The following is a 20,422-nucleotide window of genomic DNA, read 5'->3' on the forward strand; positions in this document are numbered from 1 at the left end:
CAGATGGGCTCTGTACATTTCAGGGGAGGAAAGAACTGTTTTGATTCATTTTATGATTGCCTGTAAGGTCAGACTTTTCAAAATGTACTTTCATCTGTTAAATAGTTTCTCAAAGTCCCAGGGGGACATCTCCAATAACTGATGTTTTAAGCAATTTGAGTCTATCAGATCCAGTCTTTGAATGTAATATGCTGTCCATTTTCTAGAATTATAAATGTGCATGTAGGTTAATTGCTACAACTCAGAGAGAGTTTCAAAACTACATTTTTTCAGAAAATTGCTAGTTTTACCCAACAACTGTCATGCATAAATATTTTAAATTATTTTGGTTTAGGATATAGCATATCTTTGGAAATACAAATAAGTAACACAAATTAGAAATGTCCTTACTCATAATGCCTTCCCATTTGGGGAATGCTCTCTTAGGACCCAAGTGAATAATATTTGAATAGTCTCAACTAAATCAGTTAATTTCTTGCAAAGTAGAAAAAAAAATATATCTTAATAAAGAATCCTAAAGAACACTTCAGAAGACTTATTTTTTCATAATCTCTTATTTGAGCCCTCATCCTCACTCTCACTCAAGATAAAATGTGGAACAAACAATGAGCAAGCATTAAACTTTCACTCTGTTAAGAATTTTTTGCAGAGTATTTTCTTCAATTAAATCAACCATAACTCCACTGCCTGTTTCAGTACAGCCAGGATTTCATCTTGCATTTTTCAATGTCTTGCTTAGTTAACAGTTCAAATGCTCTGCAAAGGGAATCTAGCTCTGCTCTCAGTTAGGGATTCTGAGAGCTACCGTAATAGTAATTTAAAGCAGAAAACACATCATGCAATCAGAAGGCAATATAATAGTTCAGTTCATAGTCTTAGAAGATAGAAAACTTAATTCCAAACAACTTAATATTCAACTTACTATTTCAGTTTCTTTGTATTACAACAATCCTCTTGCTTATAAAATTCCAATAGGAAAGTATTTTTTTGTTAAAACATACATTTGTGTTTAATCAACAACAACATCTCATTGGCAAAAGTCTCAGTCAAACAAGTTATCTTTGTAGGATCTATATCTAGATATCTATAGAGTTGTTCTGCCAGAGCCTTAGTATTCAAGCACCGGTAGTAAGGATAATTGGAACTATGTTAATATAATCTCCCTCTGTCTCCAAGTGGGCTAATGAAAAAGCATGTTATCTCATGTAATTTCCATGATTAATATTTTATTCATATTATTTCAAAGTCCTCCACAAAAGGGACAAAACCTGAAGGCAGAACCAACCACCACAAAGCCCCAGCAGAAAGACACATTCATTATTTGTATGCCTGCTCAGACAGAAGATCCTGCCCATCATCATCAGGCTGCGCGGAATTCCCACCACAACTTACAAGTCTCACCAAAGGAGGAACTTCTGCTGCTGCATTTTAGGAACTGATTGATACAAATCAGTTTGTTCAAAACAGTTCAGTCCGTAAAATGCCTGCAAGCAGAGTATGGGTTTCTGAAACAGTAGCTCTTTTTTAAATGTAAGAGCATCAGTAGCAACCATGTATAAGCAAATAAAAGTGGTCTTTGAAACAAGCACGCAATTTTACTCAAAAGATAAAAATCCATTAATATTTGCATTATCTTCCTCCCCCAGATCTCTAATGGATGCTTTTAAACGTATTTCTTTAAAATTGAAATAATACTCATATATAGAATTTGCATGAGGTTCATAAGCTTAGTTCAGTAAAGTCTCAATCTTTACTTAAGAGCTATATAGAAAAGGTTTCTCCTTCATTGTAAGCAACAAAAAAAGTTTCCTTCAAAAAATACACATGCCTTATTCTCCCTACAAAATAAAACTATAGGAAGTACTTCAAGTGTATTGTGGGAACCCACAAACAATTCCTCAAACTACTGTAATTTTTTAGACAATAAATTGTGAAGAAATGGTCAAGTAGCGAAACAGCCAGACCATAGCACCACACATTCTGTATGCTGTAACATGGCAGAAAATAAATGCAATATAAGAAGTTACACTAGGTCACATCTTAGTGCAAATGTGAAGGAGAAGGAAAAAATATCAAAGAGCTAATCAGTTGGTCTATCTGTAATAAGTATTTTCCTGTATTTGCTGTACAGTCCTTTACATGATATTCAAACCCGTAAGAAACGGTCTCTGAGCTCTCATAAATATTTCCCATCTATACTTTAATGGATTCCACAATAAGCTAAAAATTTTGAGAACCGAAAACAACATCATCAAGAAAAATAAAGTGTATTCTTACAAGCTAGTCTCACTCACATTATGTTGTATCATTGTGTCTTTACACAATCTTTAAAGAAAAAATAAAGATATCCAATTCATGTCTATTAAACTGAGTCAATATGCAGACTACAGCAATGTGGCACTATTTAATCAACAAGCACCTCACACTGGTTAGTTATTCCTTCAGTCCTAAAAAAAAAAAAAAAAAAAAAGAAAATATATAATTTAACGATATTTGTACATCATTCAAGCCCTCAAATCTGTGAGGAAGAAATCTGACAATTAAAAAAAAAAAAAACAAACATTAAAAGTGGTTGCTTACTTCACAGCAACAAACTTCTGGGGTAGATTAAACACCCTGTGAAGTCTAACACAGGTATTTTATTTTAGAAATACTCTAGCATGATTTGTTTCCTGTAAGTTAATTTATTATTAAAAATGAAGAGAGAACATTCATACATTTTCATAGTCTGAGGTCAGACTGATCACAGTCACAGGTCACTGAAGCAGTAGTCTGGGATCTGGAAAACCAGTACCCAATTCCTTGCTTTGGTACGAAGCAGTGTCCCGTACGTAAAAAGGAATTCCAGAGCCATCTCTATGCATTTACCGCTGCATCACCTGTTGAGTACCGTACGTATTTTGAAATACATGCACTTGACTTAAGAGATTTCAAGTGATGCAGAATCTACCCAATCAAGGATCAGCTGAATCATACCTCAAATAATGTGTACTACTTGCAGCACTGTATCTTATTTTGCTTCTTCATAGGATCCATGAAGAAATCAAAAACTTTTTTTCTTGTGATCGTGTGTCGTAACTAACAAGGTTAAAGGATTTCTCACTACAAGGTATATTTTTCAGACTTTAGATCATTTTTGTAGCTCTATTAAAACAAAACAAAACAAAACCAAACCAAACCCAACAAAGCAACATCCCACCACTACCACACTTCTGAAAAAGGTTGACATCAGCACTGGACACAACATTTTCTCATTTTAAATGTGCTATACACTTTCCCTTTAATTGATAATTTCCTCTATGTTTCATTAAACTTACATCTTATAAAAAGTTAAGTTCCATTAATTTTGGTATTGGCTTCTATGCGCAATATTTACTAGGAGCCAAAAAGGCCAAATTATGCCCTACCACACCCACAACCAGAACCAATAAATGCCATGCTTACACACGCAAAGCTAATACCATGCCCAAGAATCTTTGCATATATGAAATATTTTTTCTATATAGTTGAATGAGGAATGCCTCAATTTAAGCCTACACAAAGGAACACTTTCCCTTGAATCTCACAGCAGAAACTACAGCTGGCATCACACTGTCCAGCTGAACAGACCCAAAGAAAATAAGATATAACAAAGACAACTGAAGAAAGCAGAATTTTAAATTAATCAAAAATTTGTAGCTGTCACTTGAAAACTACTATGCAACAAGGTTCTGAAAGAAGAACATCCCAAGAACACACACATCTGTTTAATATTACAAGCCAACTGTCAACATCCTAAGTGAAGTTTTAATTTAATACTTTTTCTTTCTTGATGTTTTACCTTTAGTCAATGCCTTGTGAGAGTATCAGCTTTCTATAAGAAACTGTTAAATATAAAGAAATGTTATTGTAGCATGTTTATAAAATCATAGTTCGAGAACTTTTTATTTTTGTAAGGCCTGACCACAACTTAATTATCTGCAGGACATTCCAAGCTCACAACTGCAAGCTCCAGTTCCCAAGCAATTTTAAACAATATCTACTGTACAGGACATACAGCACTGCAAATACCACATCATGGCAGTGTTTAGAGAAGTCACCATTAGAGCCTTTAGACATGGTTTTTATTTCCAAAAAATATGTTTCTCTACTAATCATTAAATGGTTTTCATCACCACTACATGTTTGTCTCTCATGCCTGTTTGCTATCAGTGTTTATTTTAATGTAAGTGAACTAGTCATAAAAAAGGCAGATACAATGTCTGATGTGCCGTATGTTACACATAAAGTGTCCTAAGAGTAAGCAGTATGTTCTTCTACAGCTCACGCAATGTTTTCCTTCTTTTCCAGGAAAGAACTAGAGTAAAAGCAGGGAAAAAAAACCCAAACTTGTTAAATTGGAGATAGGGGAAAAGTGAGACCATTAGCTCAGCCAAAAAGTCTCAAAGGAAGACTGGAAATTTTTAAGAGAGAGCAATCTCAAAAGTCCTGGGAATTCAAATTTGTTTTTAAAAACATCCAAATGACCTGAAAATAGTCAAGGAAAAAAAATCCATCATGCAATTACATCTGGATTTTACACATCAGTCTGAAAACCAGCAGATGACACAACACTTTTATAACAACTCAGAATTCCAAGAATCTGTTTTCCTCCCCAAAATGCCACACACCTTGGTTTCAACCCATTACTGATAAACTCCTCTGTTTTCCTACCCTTTTCTGGAGGCTGATGACTCAGGCTGCTCTGCACTCACAGGCATGCTGCTGCCATAGAGCCAGTGAGGAGTCCCAGCACACTCATGGTGGGTTCCCGTACATCCCGATGCTCCCTTCTCACCTCTTCTTTCGCCTGACACATCTCAGGTGTGCATTTCATTCCAGGAATTCCCACAAGCCCAGCAGCAAGATTATTACTGGTCTTCTGCATATAGTGAGATTTTGTTTTCATCTCAACTAAACTGGAGGCCTTAGGTTTTTTTACCATAAGAAAAATAAAAAATTCACTGAAAGACCATATCAAAATTCTAGTTAGAATATCAGATTAATACTCCAAATTAGAGGTCAAATAAATTTAGGAGTAAAACCAAGACCCCTTCTCTTATTTTCAACCATTAACCAACATAACATTTGAGAGCTTATGGATATCCCCACAGAATGTCCACCAACATTCACCTGAAGCCCACTTCACACTTCCTATCCAGCTGAAAAACTGGAGAGGTGGGAAACACCAGTCAGTTGTGAAATATTCAATTTAGAATCAGTAAGTTTACATCCATATTCAAAACTGTTTAAAAGTCCACAAAAAACAAAAGGAAATACCCAGTGGGAAATGACAAGCAATCCATTAATAGTGGAAATCAAAGACTGAAAGGAAGCTGGATTACATTTAATTGTATCTGTTTTTTGTTTTGTTTTTCAAATGCTGGACAATACCTACAAAAATGGAATAGATGCAAATTCGAGTCAATGCAGCATATGCATTTTTCTACAGGTCTCACCAGCCTCCATCAAAAGGGAAGGCAGAGTCAGAATGAAAGGGTAAAAAGGGACAACAAACACCTGATTGCTATAAAATGTAATTTTTTGCCAGACAGAAAGTTTTGACACACCACCCTGAAGTCAGGAAACTCACATTTTCAAGAAAGTATCCATCATTTAACATTCTATGCAATTATACCACAGTGTAATATTTTCAACACTAAAGAACATTTTCCTCAAATTGCTGGAAATGATTCATACCTCCAATTTTCACCCTTTAATTGTTCTCACTGCTGAAGCTATCATGCCAGGTTTTAATATCTGCCAGTCTGAAAAATATTTTCAAGTATAGTGGACTGAAGTTTCAAAGACAGAGCATATAATTACATAATCTTTCACTGAAAAATTGTATCCTTTCGTCTATGGTGAAACACACAAAAACTTAATCGACTCATTACCAAAAAATCACAAGCTATTAACTCAGCATTACAGCAGTAACTAAACCTGATGACCAAAATGAGTTTCAATTAGCAAAAACACAAGTGTACTACTCATTGAAAGCAATGATATGTAACCAATTTTTGTGAGAAGTTGCAAAACCCTTATGTTTTGAAATACCTGTTCCCTGAGATTAGAATTAAACTTTTTTTTGGTGAAGCACAATTTGCATCCTAAATAACTCTCCCCATTTTATTAATATTTCAATACACTTCAGAGTTCAAACCAATTAACATATGTGATGACTGAGAAATTCTGTTTGATAATTGTCACAGAGGAGAAAACTCCTCAGCCCAGTCTTGATTTAGTGGAAGATAACAAAAGAAGTTACTTTTCCAACATCCAAGAACATCCCTCTCTACCTAACTGAAGAAGCAGGATACACCATGCACACAGAAAGAGAACTGCAGGATGCTAGGAAGACTCACACCTAAGACCTTCTCTAGGTTGCTATCCACCAAACTTGTTCTATTTTCAAAAAAGTAGAGGAGGAGAATAATCAGACACCTTAAAGTTACCAACTTCCAGGAAAATTAGCTTTATTTTGGCCTCACTATTAATATCTGGAAAAATAAACCCCAACAGTTACATCTCTTAACAAACCACACTGATACTCTTTTGAGTCTGCTTATTTTTATGTTCATTTCTGTCCCAAACAAGAGATTATATTTCAAAATACATAAATATAGAGCCCAAAGCTTGTAGCAATGGCAGTGTATCAAAGTACTCAAAATAGTAAGCTGTTGTTGCTCCAAAATCTTTGATAAAGAACTCAGAGAAACAGCAAAAAGCATAAATGCATAAATTAACTCACTAACCTGAAAATATCAACTTCCAGCTTTGTTCTCCCTTCTTCTATTTCCCTTCCTTTCTTTCCTATTTAGATGAACTATATCATAGCCTCATACCATTTCCTGATATTCATTCTTTTTCTTTTTTTTACTCTTATTTCTATCTCTAATGCTAGACTGTCTCTTCTCCAACCCATATCATTCAATTTTCTTCCAGCTATGCCTGCTCACTTTCTATTGTCTATCTTTTCCACTGTATCCCTCCAGCTTTTCAGACACCTCAAGGCCCACCACCTTGCCCCAGCTCATCTCCCTCACTCAGAGGTCATGCTAATGTAAACTATGTTTAAGAATGATACCTATGATAAACCTCTGTTTTCTTCCACATGCACTACAAACTTCCACAAATGTTATCCTTATTTGTGGCAGGATCACAAAGCAAGAACTTGCAAAAGGTGTCAGCTTAATGGAACACCACAGTCAGGAAAGAGTTCATAGTTACCAGCTGCAGGATATAACAATTCCTCCAGCTCCAAGCCAGGAAAGAGCCTCCCACAACCAGCCTGGAAGGAGGTGAGGTGAGGACGAAGACAACATCCTCAAAATGGGAACTGCAGTGTTAGATACTTTTGGACTCCTTAGCACCACATGAGGTCCAGTTAGTCAAAACAAAATTAACAGGCAACTAAGGAAAGTTGTCTCCCAAGCCAACTTTCAATCCTGCTGTTCTGTTAAACTCAGAAAATAATTCCCATGGAGTTGAGAATGCAGTTTAAAACAAACAAACAAAGCAGGGGGAAACAATGACAGACATTTGCACAGACATTTCCCAAAATGCAGGAGTTTGTAACTTTTCCCCAAGGCCAACCAATACCCTCCCCACCGCTTCTGAAGTGATTTTTGCTAAAACCAGAAGTATCACATGGGGAACATTAGTGATTTGGCATTTAGTCCTAATGTACTGAACAAGGTCATCATTTCATTATTCTCCAAAAGTTTCTGTTGGTTTTTTTTTTTCCTAAATCTATACTCTGCTATTTCCTTAACCAGCTTTTTACATGTTTCTCATCTACTAATTAAAATTATCTTCTTTCCCTTCCATCTCTCAGACTAAACTTTTCTAACAAGGATGAAGAAAATGAGAAGTAAAACCAATAAATGCTCATAATAAAAAACTAATATTGACTGTAATTTGCATAGGGGAAGAGATAAATCTGAGATATTAGACAGCAGTACACTGTAACTCTCTATTTGATAAAGTACAATTTAAGTACAATTATATTTTCTGCCTACAACATGGGGGAGGGAAACCCATGTGCATGTAAATGACAAAATGCAGCATCATAAGTGAACTTTGGGGGAAAGAGTGACTGTTCGTAACTGTTCATGGGAGAAGTCAGAATTAATCCTAATGACCTCAGCAATGGGCTCAATTGAATAGAACTTACCTCTCATTAAAAGTTAAGAAGTGAACTGAAATACTACTCACTGTCCAAAATTTGGCACACTCATTCACATCTAATAAAGACTCTAACTGGCTACACCACAAGCAGGATATATTTCCCCTGCATTCAAATATTCTCTCATGAGAGTTATTCTTATGCAATCGGTAGAGCCAAAAAATTGTATTAAATAACTTTATTAAATCAGGTTATAATTTTTTAGTTGGAGTATAAAACCAAACCATTAAAGCACACAATTTTAGCCATTTTCCTCATAGCACTGGTAAGTATCAACTATTCAATTACAACAGAAGCAGTTCACTACATGACCATGCAGTCTTTGATGCTCTGCCTGTGTTCTGCCACAGACTTTAATGGTACCACCCTTGGATATGGAACTTTTAAGGACTAAGGCCCTTTCAGTTCTGTCTTAGACCTGGCAAATACATGTCCCATTCCATAAAAGTTAATACAGCAAACTGACAATTTCATTATTTTGGATATTATTCAGTCTTTCAAAAAGCTCGTATATAATCCGACTCGTTCTGGAGTCACCAAACTGAACTTCACCCAGAACCAGCATCATAATAATTATTGTACATGCCAATAAAACATTTAATATTGGGCATTTTTATTTTTCTGTACCTTTTACTTTTAGAACAGGGATAGTCTTACTCCCAGCACCAGCACATTGGTACCTGCCAATCACTGAAGTTGTGATACATCTGAAACCAGTAGGCAGTGGAAAAGCCTGTGGACCCCCCAGTCTGCAAGTCAACTCTTTTCTTACCATATTAGAATTGTATTAAGCATGAGGAATCCTCTGTTTGAAATCCTCTGATTTCATCAACTAGTATTTTTCAAACTTTTTATTTGTAAACACCTAAAAACTTTCCAGTGAGGGTCTTTTCTTTCTTCTCTTTCTCTATTAGCACTGTGTACAGTACACAATTTCAGTGGCTGAGTTCTTTTTCTTAGTACCTTTTCAAACAATCCTGAATACTCTGAAAGGGATCAGAAAATATGTATGTTTAAAAACACCCTGTTTTAGTTGTGCTATGTCAACAATTACATCATGGTATTCAAGGTGATCCTCTATAGTCAGTTTGGGCATTCCCCATGCCTTTTTCAGGCCTTACTTAATGCAGTGACAGTGGCAATGAATAAGCTATAACACCACATATAAACACTCCAATCCTTTTTCTCTCCTAAGGGAATGCTCTAAATACCACACTGTACAAAGATGTGCAGGAATATCTCAAATCTGGCACCAAAGACAAAACACCAGCTCTCCATCTCTTCTAATAGCACTGCTATTTTAAATTATCCTATAGGCTGCATTCCAAACAATGAAATAAGCTGGACTTTCACAGGTACACATGAAAAGCTGTTTTACATAGAGTACGTAAAATTAAAAAAGAAAATAAAATTATAAGGTCACCACTACCCTATGTGTAGCCAAAGCAATGTACTACAAAAGTCAGGTGGCCTTGTAATTAAAAGGTTTGCTTAAAATTTATATGCAATGTCATTTGTTCTGGCTTTCACAAGAACTAGTTTTGGAGACAAGTTTTATGTGGGGATTTTTCCTCCTCATTACACATTTGTACAGAGCAGCTGAACATATTTTTTGTGTGAATATTGGCCTATTGTACCAATTTTTTTTTGAAGAATCAGTTAATCATCCTACAGAATCCATATGCAGAATTTATATGAATAACAGATGTTGCAGCCTCATGAATCTGGCAACCTTACATGTTCAACAGCTTCAAACATGGACATTTGATCATTCTGAAATTTTGCATTTAAAGACTCAGAAACATTTAACCTTCAAATTTTCCTTTCTTAAGGATATGTCTTCAGATATGCCTGATATTGTTTTTGAATAATTCATGCTCCAAGTCTTCATTTTTTAGCTTTTCACAAAACCTTAAAGAAGAGTATCTCCCAAAGCAAAAGAGCATTTTATTCATGACTGCAATTAAATCCACCATGAAATTCTGCTTGACCAATAATTTATATTTATTTCTGTTAATAGGCTATATCAGCCTTGATTCCATTTCTCCAACACATATTGAACAGCCAGCAATCATAAAAAGTTCTTGTTCCTTCAATATTTTCAAATATCTAAGAAGTATATTTGACAGACGATATTCCCAATTGCTCACACTTGCCATAAAAAAGTAAAAGGGAAGGCTTAAAGAGTCAGATTTCCTAATACTGTCCTAAAACAGAAGCTCAAATGCCAAAACTTACAATCTTCTAAAACATCCAAAACAACAGATTTAAGGCACTGTAAAGCTCTGAACCAGCGTCACATAAACTAGAGCTCTGAATTGCTTGTGTTTGTCACTGAGCACTAATTACAAGTCCATTTTTTCACTTGAATACTTTTGCTCTAATCCTTAAAATTCTTCAGTCATTTAGCTTAATCCCAAACCTGACACCATACCAAGGAACAAATGTATTGGATTTGTGTGGCAAGGTTTTTTTTTGTCCAACAGAGCCAATGCCAGCTGGCTCCAGGACAGACCTGCCACTGGCCAAGGGCGAGCTCAGCAGGAACAGTGGTTGTGCCTCTGGGATAACAGAGTTAAGAAGGGGGTGAAAAAGTGTTACTGCACAGCAGTAATTGCAGCAGGAGAGAGGAGTGAGAATATGTGAGAGGATCAGCCCTGCAGACACCAAGGTCAGTGCAGGAGGAGGGGCAGAAGGTGCTCCCACAGGCAGCTGGGACTCCAAGGGAAGTTTGCACAGTCTCCTGGCAGGACCTGTGGAGACAGAAGCCCACACTGGAGCAGTTTGGCTGGCAGGATCCCACGACAAACTAACACTGGAGCAGTTCATGGAGGAGTGTCTCCTATGGAAGGGACCCCACTCTGGATCAGGGGAACAGTGTGAGGAGTCCTCCCCTGCGGAGGAAGGAGCAGCGGAGACAACACGTGAGGACCACAGCCTCCACTACCTGTTCCCCTGTGCCGCTGGTGGGGAGGAGGTAGAGAACTGGGAGTGAAGTTCAGCCTGGGAAGATGGGACGAGTGGGGGAAAAATGTTCCTAAGATTTTGGTTTATCTCTCATTATCCTACTCTGATTTGATCGGCAATAAATTAATTTTCCCCAATTCAAGTAGGTTTTGCCCATGACCCCATTGCTGAGAGATCTCTCCCTGTCCTTATCTTGACCCATCAGCCTTTCCCTCTATTTTCTCTCCCCTACTCAGACAAGGAGGACAGTAATAGAGCAGTTTTGGTGGGCATGTGGCATCCAGTCAGGATCAAACTGCTACAGCTACATAAGCCTATGTAAACGTATGAAGAAATGCAAACTTTAAAATCCCTGTATACTGCACTTTAAATAGCCACGTCACTGTAAAGTCTAAGAGGGAAGAAAATGTTTTGTTTTCATTCACTAAAAAGCACTGACATACACATAATGGATTCTACATCTTTTATAAGTTGCAATTAATGGAAAGTCTGTCACTGTTACTGTAACTTTCCTGTAGGAAATCCCTCAACAATCATTTCTCACCTGGTCCTAGTCAATATGCAACTGGTGAAGAGATGGAGAGATGCCAAAATATTCACCATAAAAAAGCATAAGTCACATTACATATCAGACAACCCAATGGTTGTACAATGCAGCTGACAGACCAAAAAAAGTCCCAAACCAAATAAACAGTGATGGGTCAATGCCAGGGCAAAGAAAATCCTTTCAACAGTTCAGAGCCATAACATTCATCTTCAATTTATATGAATGGAACAGTTTTATCCCAGTTTAATAACATCACCAACAACACCAGTCTCTGCAACTAGCATTACCATGGTTATAGATGACCTCATAACACTAAGTTGTGTTAACAACTTAGTCTCAAACACAAAAACCTTCATCAACTCCCCTGAGACTGCAGCAACACAGTATACCTGAGCATAAAACAGCCAGCTTCAAAAAAACCACAAATTAATACAGATTGTTGAAATATTTTCTTGTGATTAACACAAAACACCAAGCACATCTCTAAACCAGCTATCCCACACAATATCGATTCAAGTCAAAACTCTTATATTCTATTCTCTGTGCCTCGTTCAATCCACCTAAAAAAGTCATGTTAAGTTTGAGAATGTAAAACAGGAATTTATAACTTTATCTCCCCTGTGCAATGAACCTTTACCATAAATACAGAATCTGCGTAGGATTGCTTGTTACAAGTTTGTCAGCTTCTTCTCCAAACACTAAGCACCTTCAATCTTCCCTCTTAAACATCACTTAGAGACTGTATACAAAGAAGTCAAACCCCAAAAAGGTTTCCACGGTCCTTGGATCCTACAGCAAAACTCATAGTCCTTCAGGGGCAGAAAGCAGAAAGAGAACATACAATGTATGATAGTTACATCGCTTAATACTGTTCAGCAAAGTGCTCAAACACATTAATTATGTGATACAAAACCTCTGTGGGATGGGCTAGAGATATCTCTGATCCTACAGCGGAGCACCTGCCCAGTCCCACACTCCAGCTGTGTGGCAGCTGTGAGCAACTGTGAAGCAGCTGCTTCTGGAGCTTGGAGCACAAGCAGCACCACCAGCACAGCCCTACCTGCAAGATGCTATGCAAACCCACCCAGAATATAATGTTGAAAGGAGTAGTTCTCTGTGTAGACTATTATTTCAGTATTTCCATATTTGCATGTCAGATGGAGAACTTGTACTAAGGACTATGGGCTTCTTTAGATTGGAGAAAAGGGGGCTGAGGGGGCAACCTCACTGCTCTAAACTTTCCTGAGGAGAGGACATGAAGAAGGAAGTGTCAATGTTTTCCCTCTGATATCCAGGGGCAGGATGACTGGGAATGGTTCAAAGCCGTGCCAGGGGAGGCTTACACTGGACATTAGGAAGCATTTTATAATGAGCAGATGGTCAAACACCAGAAGAGGCTTCCCAGAGAGGTGGTTGATGCCCCAAGCCTGTCAGTGTTCAAGAGGCATTTGGACGATGCTCTTAATAACTTGCTTTTAACTCTCCTCAGCCCTGAAGGGGTCAGGCAGCTGGAAGAGATGATGGCTGTAGGTCCCTTCCAACTGAACTATTCTGCAACCAAATAAAGCATAAAGAAGGTGGTGGCTAAGTGTAGCTTATTCAGGGTCTTCACTGTTATCCTACACAGATTCTGACCAGTGTCTTTCATTACAAGTTTTATGGCAAACACCAGTTAACCATTTGATACCTTCCTCAGATTAAAAAATAAACAAAAAACCTGTACATTAACAAGAATTCACTAGCTTTTGGAGAGCTTTTAGAAAAGCAATACATTAAAGAATTAATGCATATGTCAAAGATTACATTTCCCTGCCAAGGTGCATAGTCTTGGCTGAAGCAGTTAAACTTTTAATCGAAAGCCTACAATAAAGTATTTGAAAGAGGGTCTGACACATACATAATCAGACTGAACTGCATTTGGCTGAAACAAACAGTTAAAATCATCGTTTTATTTTACTATAAAGCTTATTCTTCTAGCTGCAGTTTCAATGTTTTATTCACACATTAAAATGACATTCTGTGGTCTGGTGGGTTGTTGGCTCACTGTTGCAAAGGTACAGGAGCTATGGAGCAAGGCCAGTGCATCTCGTTCCTTCTCACTGATCCACTGTCAACAGCTACCATGTGTTCACACAAGCTTCAACAACACATTTCAGCTTTTGCTTCTTCTACAAAGTAGTTGTTTATATAAGTACCATTATTTAAAACCACTGTCCCCCTCAGATGGTTCAGCTCATCCACACTGGCATTAGCTGTTTACTTCACCTGACATTCTTACAAATTAAACAAGACACTTTCCTCCACACCTTTGTCCTTCTTTCTGTTGTCTGGACAGTGAGGAAACTCAGAAAGGGTGAAGAGTTCAGACAGAAAACTAGGATCTTCAGAAAATATCAGGTGTGAACAGGGAGAAGCCAAAGAACTAGGGCAGGAAGAGAAGTACATGGCTATAGCACACCATCACTGCACAGGATTACAGCGGGGCAAGGAGAAGATGGAAGTGAGGGTAGGCTTGAGTATGCACAGAACTTTAAAAAAGAAAATCAAACTTGGGAGGAAGCAAAAGAGCCCTGGCAGTAGGAAGGTAAGGGGGAGCAGAGACTAGGAGGGAGGAAGAAGTTGGCATGAACCTAGTCTCAGACTGTAAATTATTTGAAATACAGACATGGAAACTGAGAAGGAGGAATCAAAGTGCAGACAGAGATAATACCGGAGGCAATGGGTCAAAAAGCTTGATCAGAGGGAAGAAACAAATCTGTGGCTATAAGAGTACCTAGAATGGAACCTAAGACCCTCAGATTTCCTTGTGCTTTCTCTGCTGCTACAAACGACTTGTGCATTCCTCATTTAGTCCCAAACTTGCATATCCATTCTCTAAGTCTGTCTCCTCAGAGTACCTCTTAGTTTTTCAAAATACAGTCCAGTGCCTTATTAAAGATATCTTATTCAAACCCTGCCTTTGACTAAGGATGGAGGAAAACAATCTGCAAAAAAATTGTTTTTAAAGAACGACTATGGACTGAGGACTGTTGTTAATGCCCATCAGCTTTCACCTCTGTAATTCCTTAACTTTTCAGTGCTTGTCTTTTCAAGTCCTAAAACGTTCCGATTACCTTTGTACATGTAATCTGCCTAGGGCTGGCGCTTTACTGCCACAACGTGTGACAGGGGAAGCAACCAAGCCAAAGGCAGCATACAGGGAGCAGCGTTACGAACGCTGACGAACGCATGTGCTACGGCAGCGTTCTGTTACGTGGCAGCCGGCAGGAGGAAACACCCGTGCGCAGGCAGGCACGGGCCGCAGGGGCGGCGGATCCGCACAGACACAACCGCAGCCCTGGCAGGAGGGGCCGCGGCCCGCAGAGCCTCCCGGGAGAACCCGCGCCGCCGGGAACGCGGGCGACAGGCGGGCTCGGAGCCGGCCCCAGCCGCCACGGCAGCGCCGGGCCCCGGCTCTCACGCCGCGCTCCCAGCCCACACCCGTGTGGGAAAGCGCTGCCCCGGGGCTCTCTGCGGGCGACTCCGGGGCCCGCTCGCTCTCCCCGGGGAGCGCTGGACGCTCCGAGGCGGCGGTGAGGGGCGGGCTGCCCGCCCGGGCGGAGCCGCTGCCGGCGGCCCCGGCTGCCCCCCGCCCTCCCCGCCGGGGCCGCACTCACCACCTCCCGCGCCCGGCTGGTGAAGTCGCTCTTGGAGCGGGCGGCGCCCCGCTTGAGCAGCTCGTCCCTGGGGCTGTCCCCCGCCGCCGCCACCCCCAGCGCCTTGTTGCGGGTCTTCACGGTCTTCACGCTGGCCTTGAAGAGCAGGGTGATGTCCACCGCCATGGCGGCCGCCGGTGCCGCCGCGCGCCCTTCCCCGCGCAACGCGGCCCCGCGCGGCGCGTTCCGCCTGCGCGGCGGGGCGGGAGGGGGCGGGGAGGCCGCGGGGCGGCGCGGAGCGGAGCGTGCCCGCGCCAGGGATAACGGCGCCCTGCGGAGGGAACCGCTGGGATGGGGTGGGAGCCGTGTCCCGGCAGAGCCTGCACGTGTAGCCAGCGCTACGGAAACGCTGTACGGAAAATGGAACATACGTGGTGTAACGACCCCCCGGTAGGGCGTCCTGCCGGGTGCTGTTGCAAGGCAGGTTAATTAGAGTTTATTAATAGATATGAACCAGGTCTGCACTGCGATCTGGGGTAGGCGCTGGTGTGAGGCTCCCCTAGGAAATGTCCACACGTGTGATCAGGCGCTGATCTCTTCTCCGTGGTGACAGGGACAGGACCCCAGGGCATGGCCTGGAGTTGTGTCAGGGGAGGTTTAGGTTGAATATTACAAAAAGGTTCTTCACCCACAGGGTGGTTGGGCACTGGAACAGGCTCCCCAGGGAAGTGGTCACAGCACCAAGCCTGACAGAGTTCAAGAAGGTTTGGACACTGCTCTCAGCACGTGGTGTGACTCTTGTGAGTGTCCTGTGCAGGACCAGGAATTGGACCCGATGATCCTCGTGGGTCCCTTCCAACACAGAATATTCTGTGTTTCTGTGATTCTGTGTATGTACCATGATCACATATGCCTGACCTGTGTAGGTGGAGCAACCTTGTTACACCTGGAGCATGCAGTGATGGTTTTTTCTCCAGAAGAGAAAGCTGACCTCCTAGGTCCCCCGATCTGCTGCAATCCTGCACTGGGACAGTGTCACATCAGTACCTGCAAGATGTATCACAAGGTTTGTAATCTGGTTCCAAAATAAGCTTTGTGAAATAACCTTTGTTATCAAGGCAACTTTATTATCATGTTTCATGCAATAGCCTAGCTATGTGAGATTGTGTGGCAGAGAGGGGAAAGCTTTCGACCAAATAACTAGTGGTGGTGTTTATATAAATATGCTTATGCATACATATGTGCCATCCAATGCACTGGGATCCAGCAGACACGATGTAGTTTTTATCTGTCCTTTCACTGACTAGAAGCACATTCCCTGACACAATCTCCAAAGAACACAATTTCAAAATCCTACCTCACCGAAGCGTCCTGAAACTTAATCAACCAGAAATATTTTTCCTATCTACTCCAGGGTATCAGGCTTTCTTCTCATGTTGATTACTACTCTGCTTTCAGTTCAATTCCCATCAATTCAGCCATAGCTCTATATTAGTGGATCCCTCACAGTTATATTGTAATTAGCATTCATTCATACTTTGTTATTATTGTTCTATTTTAAATGATGTTTTTATTGTGATACAGATACGTATTTCTAATTAAAGGAATAAGCTGTTTTAAGTCTCTGTCCTCGGTGCTGGATTTACCGTGAGAATATGTTTAAGGTATTAAATAAGTGGACAATGAAGGAGATTGAAGTTGTCACTTCAGGAATGCCAGCAGTACTTGATTGAACCCTGAGCCAAATGCTTTGCTCTTTCAAGATTAAGAAATTCAGTATAATAATACTTCAGCAAAGGACATGTTTAATAAAGCTATGTGAAACACACACATAGTAAATCAGATCCTTTCAGGTATGTTTCCTGATATTGATGGATTTTCTTTTCCTTGCATTACCAAAACCAGAGCAGTCACATTTAATAAACTTCCAGGAATGACTTGATCACACTGACATCCTCAGTCTTAAACTCCTTGAAGACACTTTTGAGACATGTTCATGAATGCTACCTGTTCAGGTAATCTTTGTGTGCTGTGGTTCTGCCATCCTTAACTAATAACTCATTCCACATACACGTTCTTTCACAGGTACTTGCACAGGCATCTTTTTGCTAGTAGAAATCAGAAGTCCACATCTTGGCCTGTGGTAGTATGCTCCTAAAAGTGCAGGTGATAGCATTAACCTGTGGTTTTGTGCACATTCAACTATATGGTTTGTTCCAATATTTAATAAAGCTAACATTTTTTAACATATTTTAACACTCTGTTAAAATATTCTCATTTAAGTGGCCATTGGGAAAGAATCTACAGAGTTTTTTCTATTAGAGTGCTGGTTTTTTTACATTTAAACTGTAGAAATACTAAAGCTATTTTGAAATTTTGAACTTCCCCTTCCCTTTGTGCTTTTAGAAAAAAACGATGTGTTGGTGCCTATGTCAAGTAATAGATTATTCTCTAATGAGATTCAGGTTCTTTAAAGTAACTGGAATACTCTATACTTACTTTGACCAAAAAAAAGGAATCCACAGTTCATTAAAGCAGAGTAAATTTTAACAGACATACTATAGTTTACCTCTTAATTTTGCAAAGATTTATACATATATTAAACTACTTTGAATAGTCCCAGCGAGGTCAATGGAACCTCACAAGGCACACACAGTTAAGCACGTAACTCTTTTACTAGATCAGGACCTTAGCTGGAAATTCTTTGGGAACAAGATCATGTCTTTATTTCTACTTTTACTTACTTACTTTTGGTTTATGCATGTGACCAATAGTACTGAAAAACACCCCAAAACAATTATAGTAATATTACACAACTAATTTTGAACCTCAACAGTATTAAAACGTCCATTCCGGCCCAAGAAAATAAACAGAGACACATTTTAGAAGAAACAGAGTATTAAAATTCCATATAGCTGATCTCATCTGTCAGAAATAGACTGAACAGTTAATCTGGCAAAAGAAAAAGTTAAAGTACCTTTTTAATATGAAAGAAGGTGGCTCAAATGGTCTAACTCATTAGGTATATAATACCCAGGGCCTCTGCTGTAGAGATAAATAGATAGCTTTGAAGATTACAACTGCTTTAAAATCAGTTGCTAAGAACTGGTGCCCAGAGCTTTCATTTGAACTTGATCCGAGCTTCCTGTACACAGTAACTGCATCTCCTCAGTAGCCATTTGCACTTCCACAGCCACCTTCTTTTAAAAGCTTAGAATTTACTTTGGAGCAGATAGGTTTCAATAGTACATGCTGGAGCTTCCTGTAATTGCTAAAAACACTAACCTTGAAATTTAAGATTTTAAGGTTGGAGTAAAATTCCAAAATCACACACAAAGGACTACAGTCCCACCACAAGCTATGCAGGTAAGTTGGTAAGACCACATGCACTGTGCACTCTGTTGTGCCCCAGCAGAAGCACGTCTGAAGAGAAGAAATCAGGGCATTGCAAACTACAACAGTTTTGTGTGCAATGTGAGGATGTCAAGCTGATCATCAAGTCTCGGTGTACCTACCTGCTTAACAGGCATTTCCAGTAAAATGTCCTGGGAAAACCTGCCAGTGAAAAGGAGTTCATGTTGCCCTGTGATTATCAATGTTCCCATTAAAGAGAGACTGGTGGGGTTGTCTCAGAGAGAGGTAACTCCTCAAATTGTAATTTCCTTTGGTGTGAGAGATAAACAAAAGGAATAAAGCTCCTGAACTTCCTCCCAATGTTACAAAGGTCCTAATGTGGCACAGGCAATAGAAAACTACATGTGGTCCATTTTATACATTTTATATTTTTTCTGCCATAAACCCAGCAACTTTCTTTATGTGATGGCAGTGTTGCAAACTGAACAGAATATCAAGAGGAAGGCAATTTGCTCACAGTGCACATTTGTAACCAAGACAAATCAAAAAGGGAGAAACTCTGATGACAGTTTGAACTTTTAAGCCAATACTGTGCATGCTTATTGGCTTACACTCAAAGTAAATAAAACTTTGTGGATGTGTAAGGCAATCTTCTTTGGTGTTTAAAAGTAGGGCTGGAAGACAGTACAACCTGTGCAAAGGAAGTATGGTCACTTCATTGAAACAAAGTTTTGTGGAAAGAATGGATATGAGCTGCAACTTGTATTGTCTGTGGCCACAAATACTGACTGCTAGAAACCAGTTCTATTGGCAGTAACATCAAGATTCTGTTATTCCTCTTGGAAGTAGACCATCACAACAACATTTATATCAATAATAGTTAAAAAACAGAAGCTCTTTGTGTAAAATATATTTTTGCCTTAAAACATGTCTGTATATATGATGTCTAAAAATAGATATTTTTGGAGAAAATTATAACTGGAAAATTATTCTGCAGATTCATGGGTTTCAGAGTGAAAATGAACTAACTACTCGCTATAATTCTAAGCCTTTAATAAAAGTTGATTAAAAAATCTGTTATGAAATATTAATATGAACTTCAGTCAGGAACACAGCACAGAGCATACTAATGTCTTGTATTAAGAAGGAACTGTATTGAGAAGTGACCTTGCATTGATTCCATGTTAACAACATGCAAACGTGATGGTAGGGTGACCTTTACAAGAGGACGAATAGAATAAAAATGCAAAAAGGGTAGAAAAATTAAAATGTAGAAAGAACCTATTAAAGAATTACTGTAAAGGAGAAGAGGGGAGAAAATGGAAAGAGCTTCTCTGGAGTTACTTACAGACAATGATAGAAGAAAGGGAGTTGTGAAATCCGGACTATTTTTTTTTTCAGTTTTCACATAAGAAACACAAATCCTGCTGTGTACATAACAAACCATCCAACATAATGGTTGGGCGGGCATTGAATTGATGTTATTATAAGTGCTTTGAAAGTAAAAGAGGAAAAATCAAAGTGGAATTTTAATTCTGTTTCAATTGATGTAAACAGCAGTGACCAACTGATATGTCAGGGAAACAATGTCTTTCTGAATGCCTGAGTGCTTCCCACATTTACAGGGTCAGAAATAACAATAAGCCAAATCAAAGAAATTTCCACTGCTGGGATTTTAGTCAGGCCCAGCACACGTCACTAGAAATCCTACAA

General features: G+C 39.3%; 1 protein-coding gene across 1 annotated transcript in view; it reads right to left on the reverse strand.

The window, feature by feature from the left end:
• The window catches only part of STX18 (syntaxin 18), a 61,420-nt gene extending 45,830 nt beyond the window's left edge, over positions 1–15,590 (reverse strand). The window contains exon 1 of the mRNA XM_039551716.1: positions 15,377–15,590. Within this exon, the coding sequence (XP_039407650.1) occupies positions 15,377–15,541 (165 nt within the window). The 5' untranslated portion in view covers positions 15,542–15,590. The remainder of the gene's footprint in view (positions 1–15,376) is intronic.
• Positions 15,591–20,422: the final 4,832 nt, after the last annotated feature.

This window comes from Corvus cornix, chromosome 4, assembly GCF_000738735.6.
Source record: "Corvus cornix cornix isolate S_Up_H32 chromosome 4, ASM73873v5, whole genome shotgun sequence".
NCBI lineage: Eukaryota > Metazoa > Chordata > Aves > Passeriformes > Corvidae > Corvus > Corvus cornix.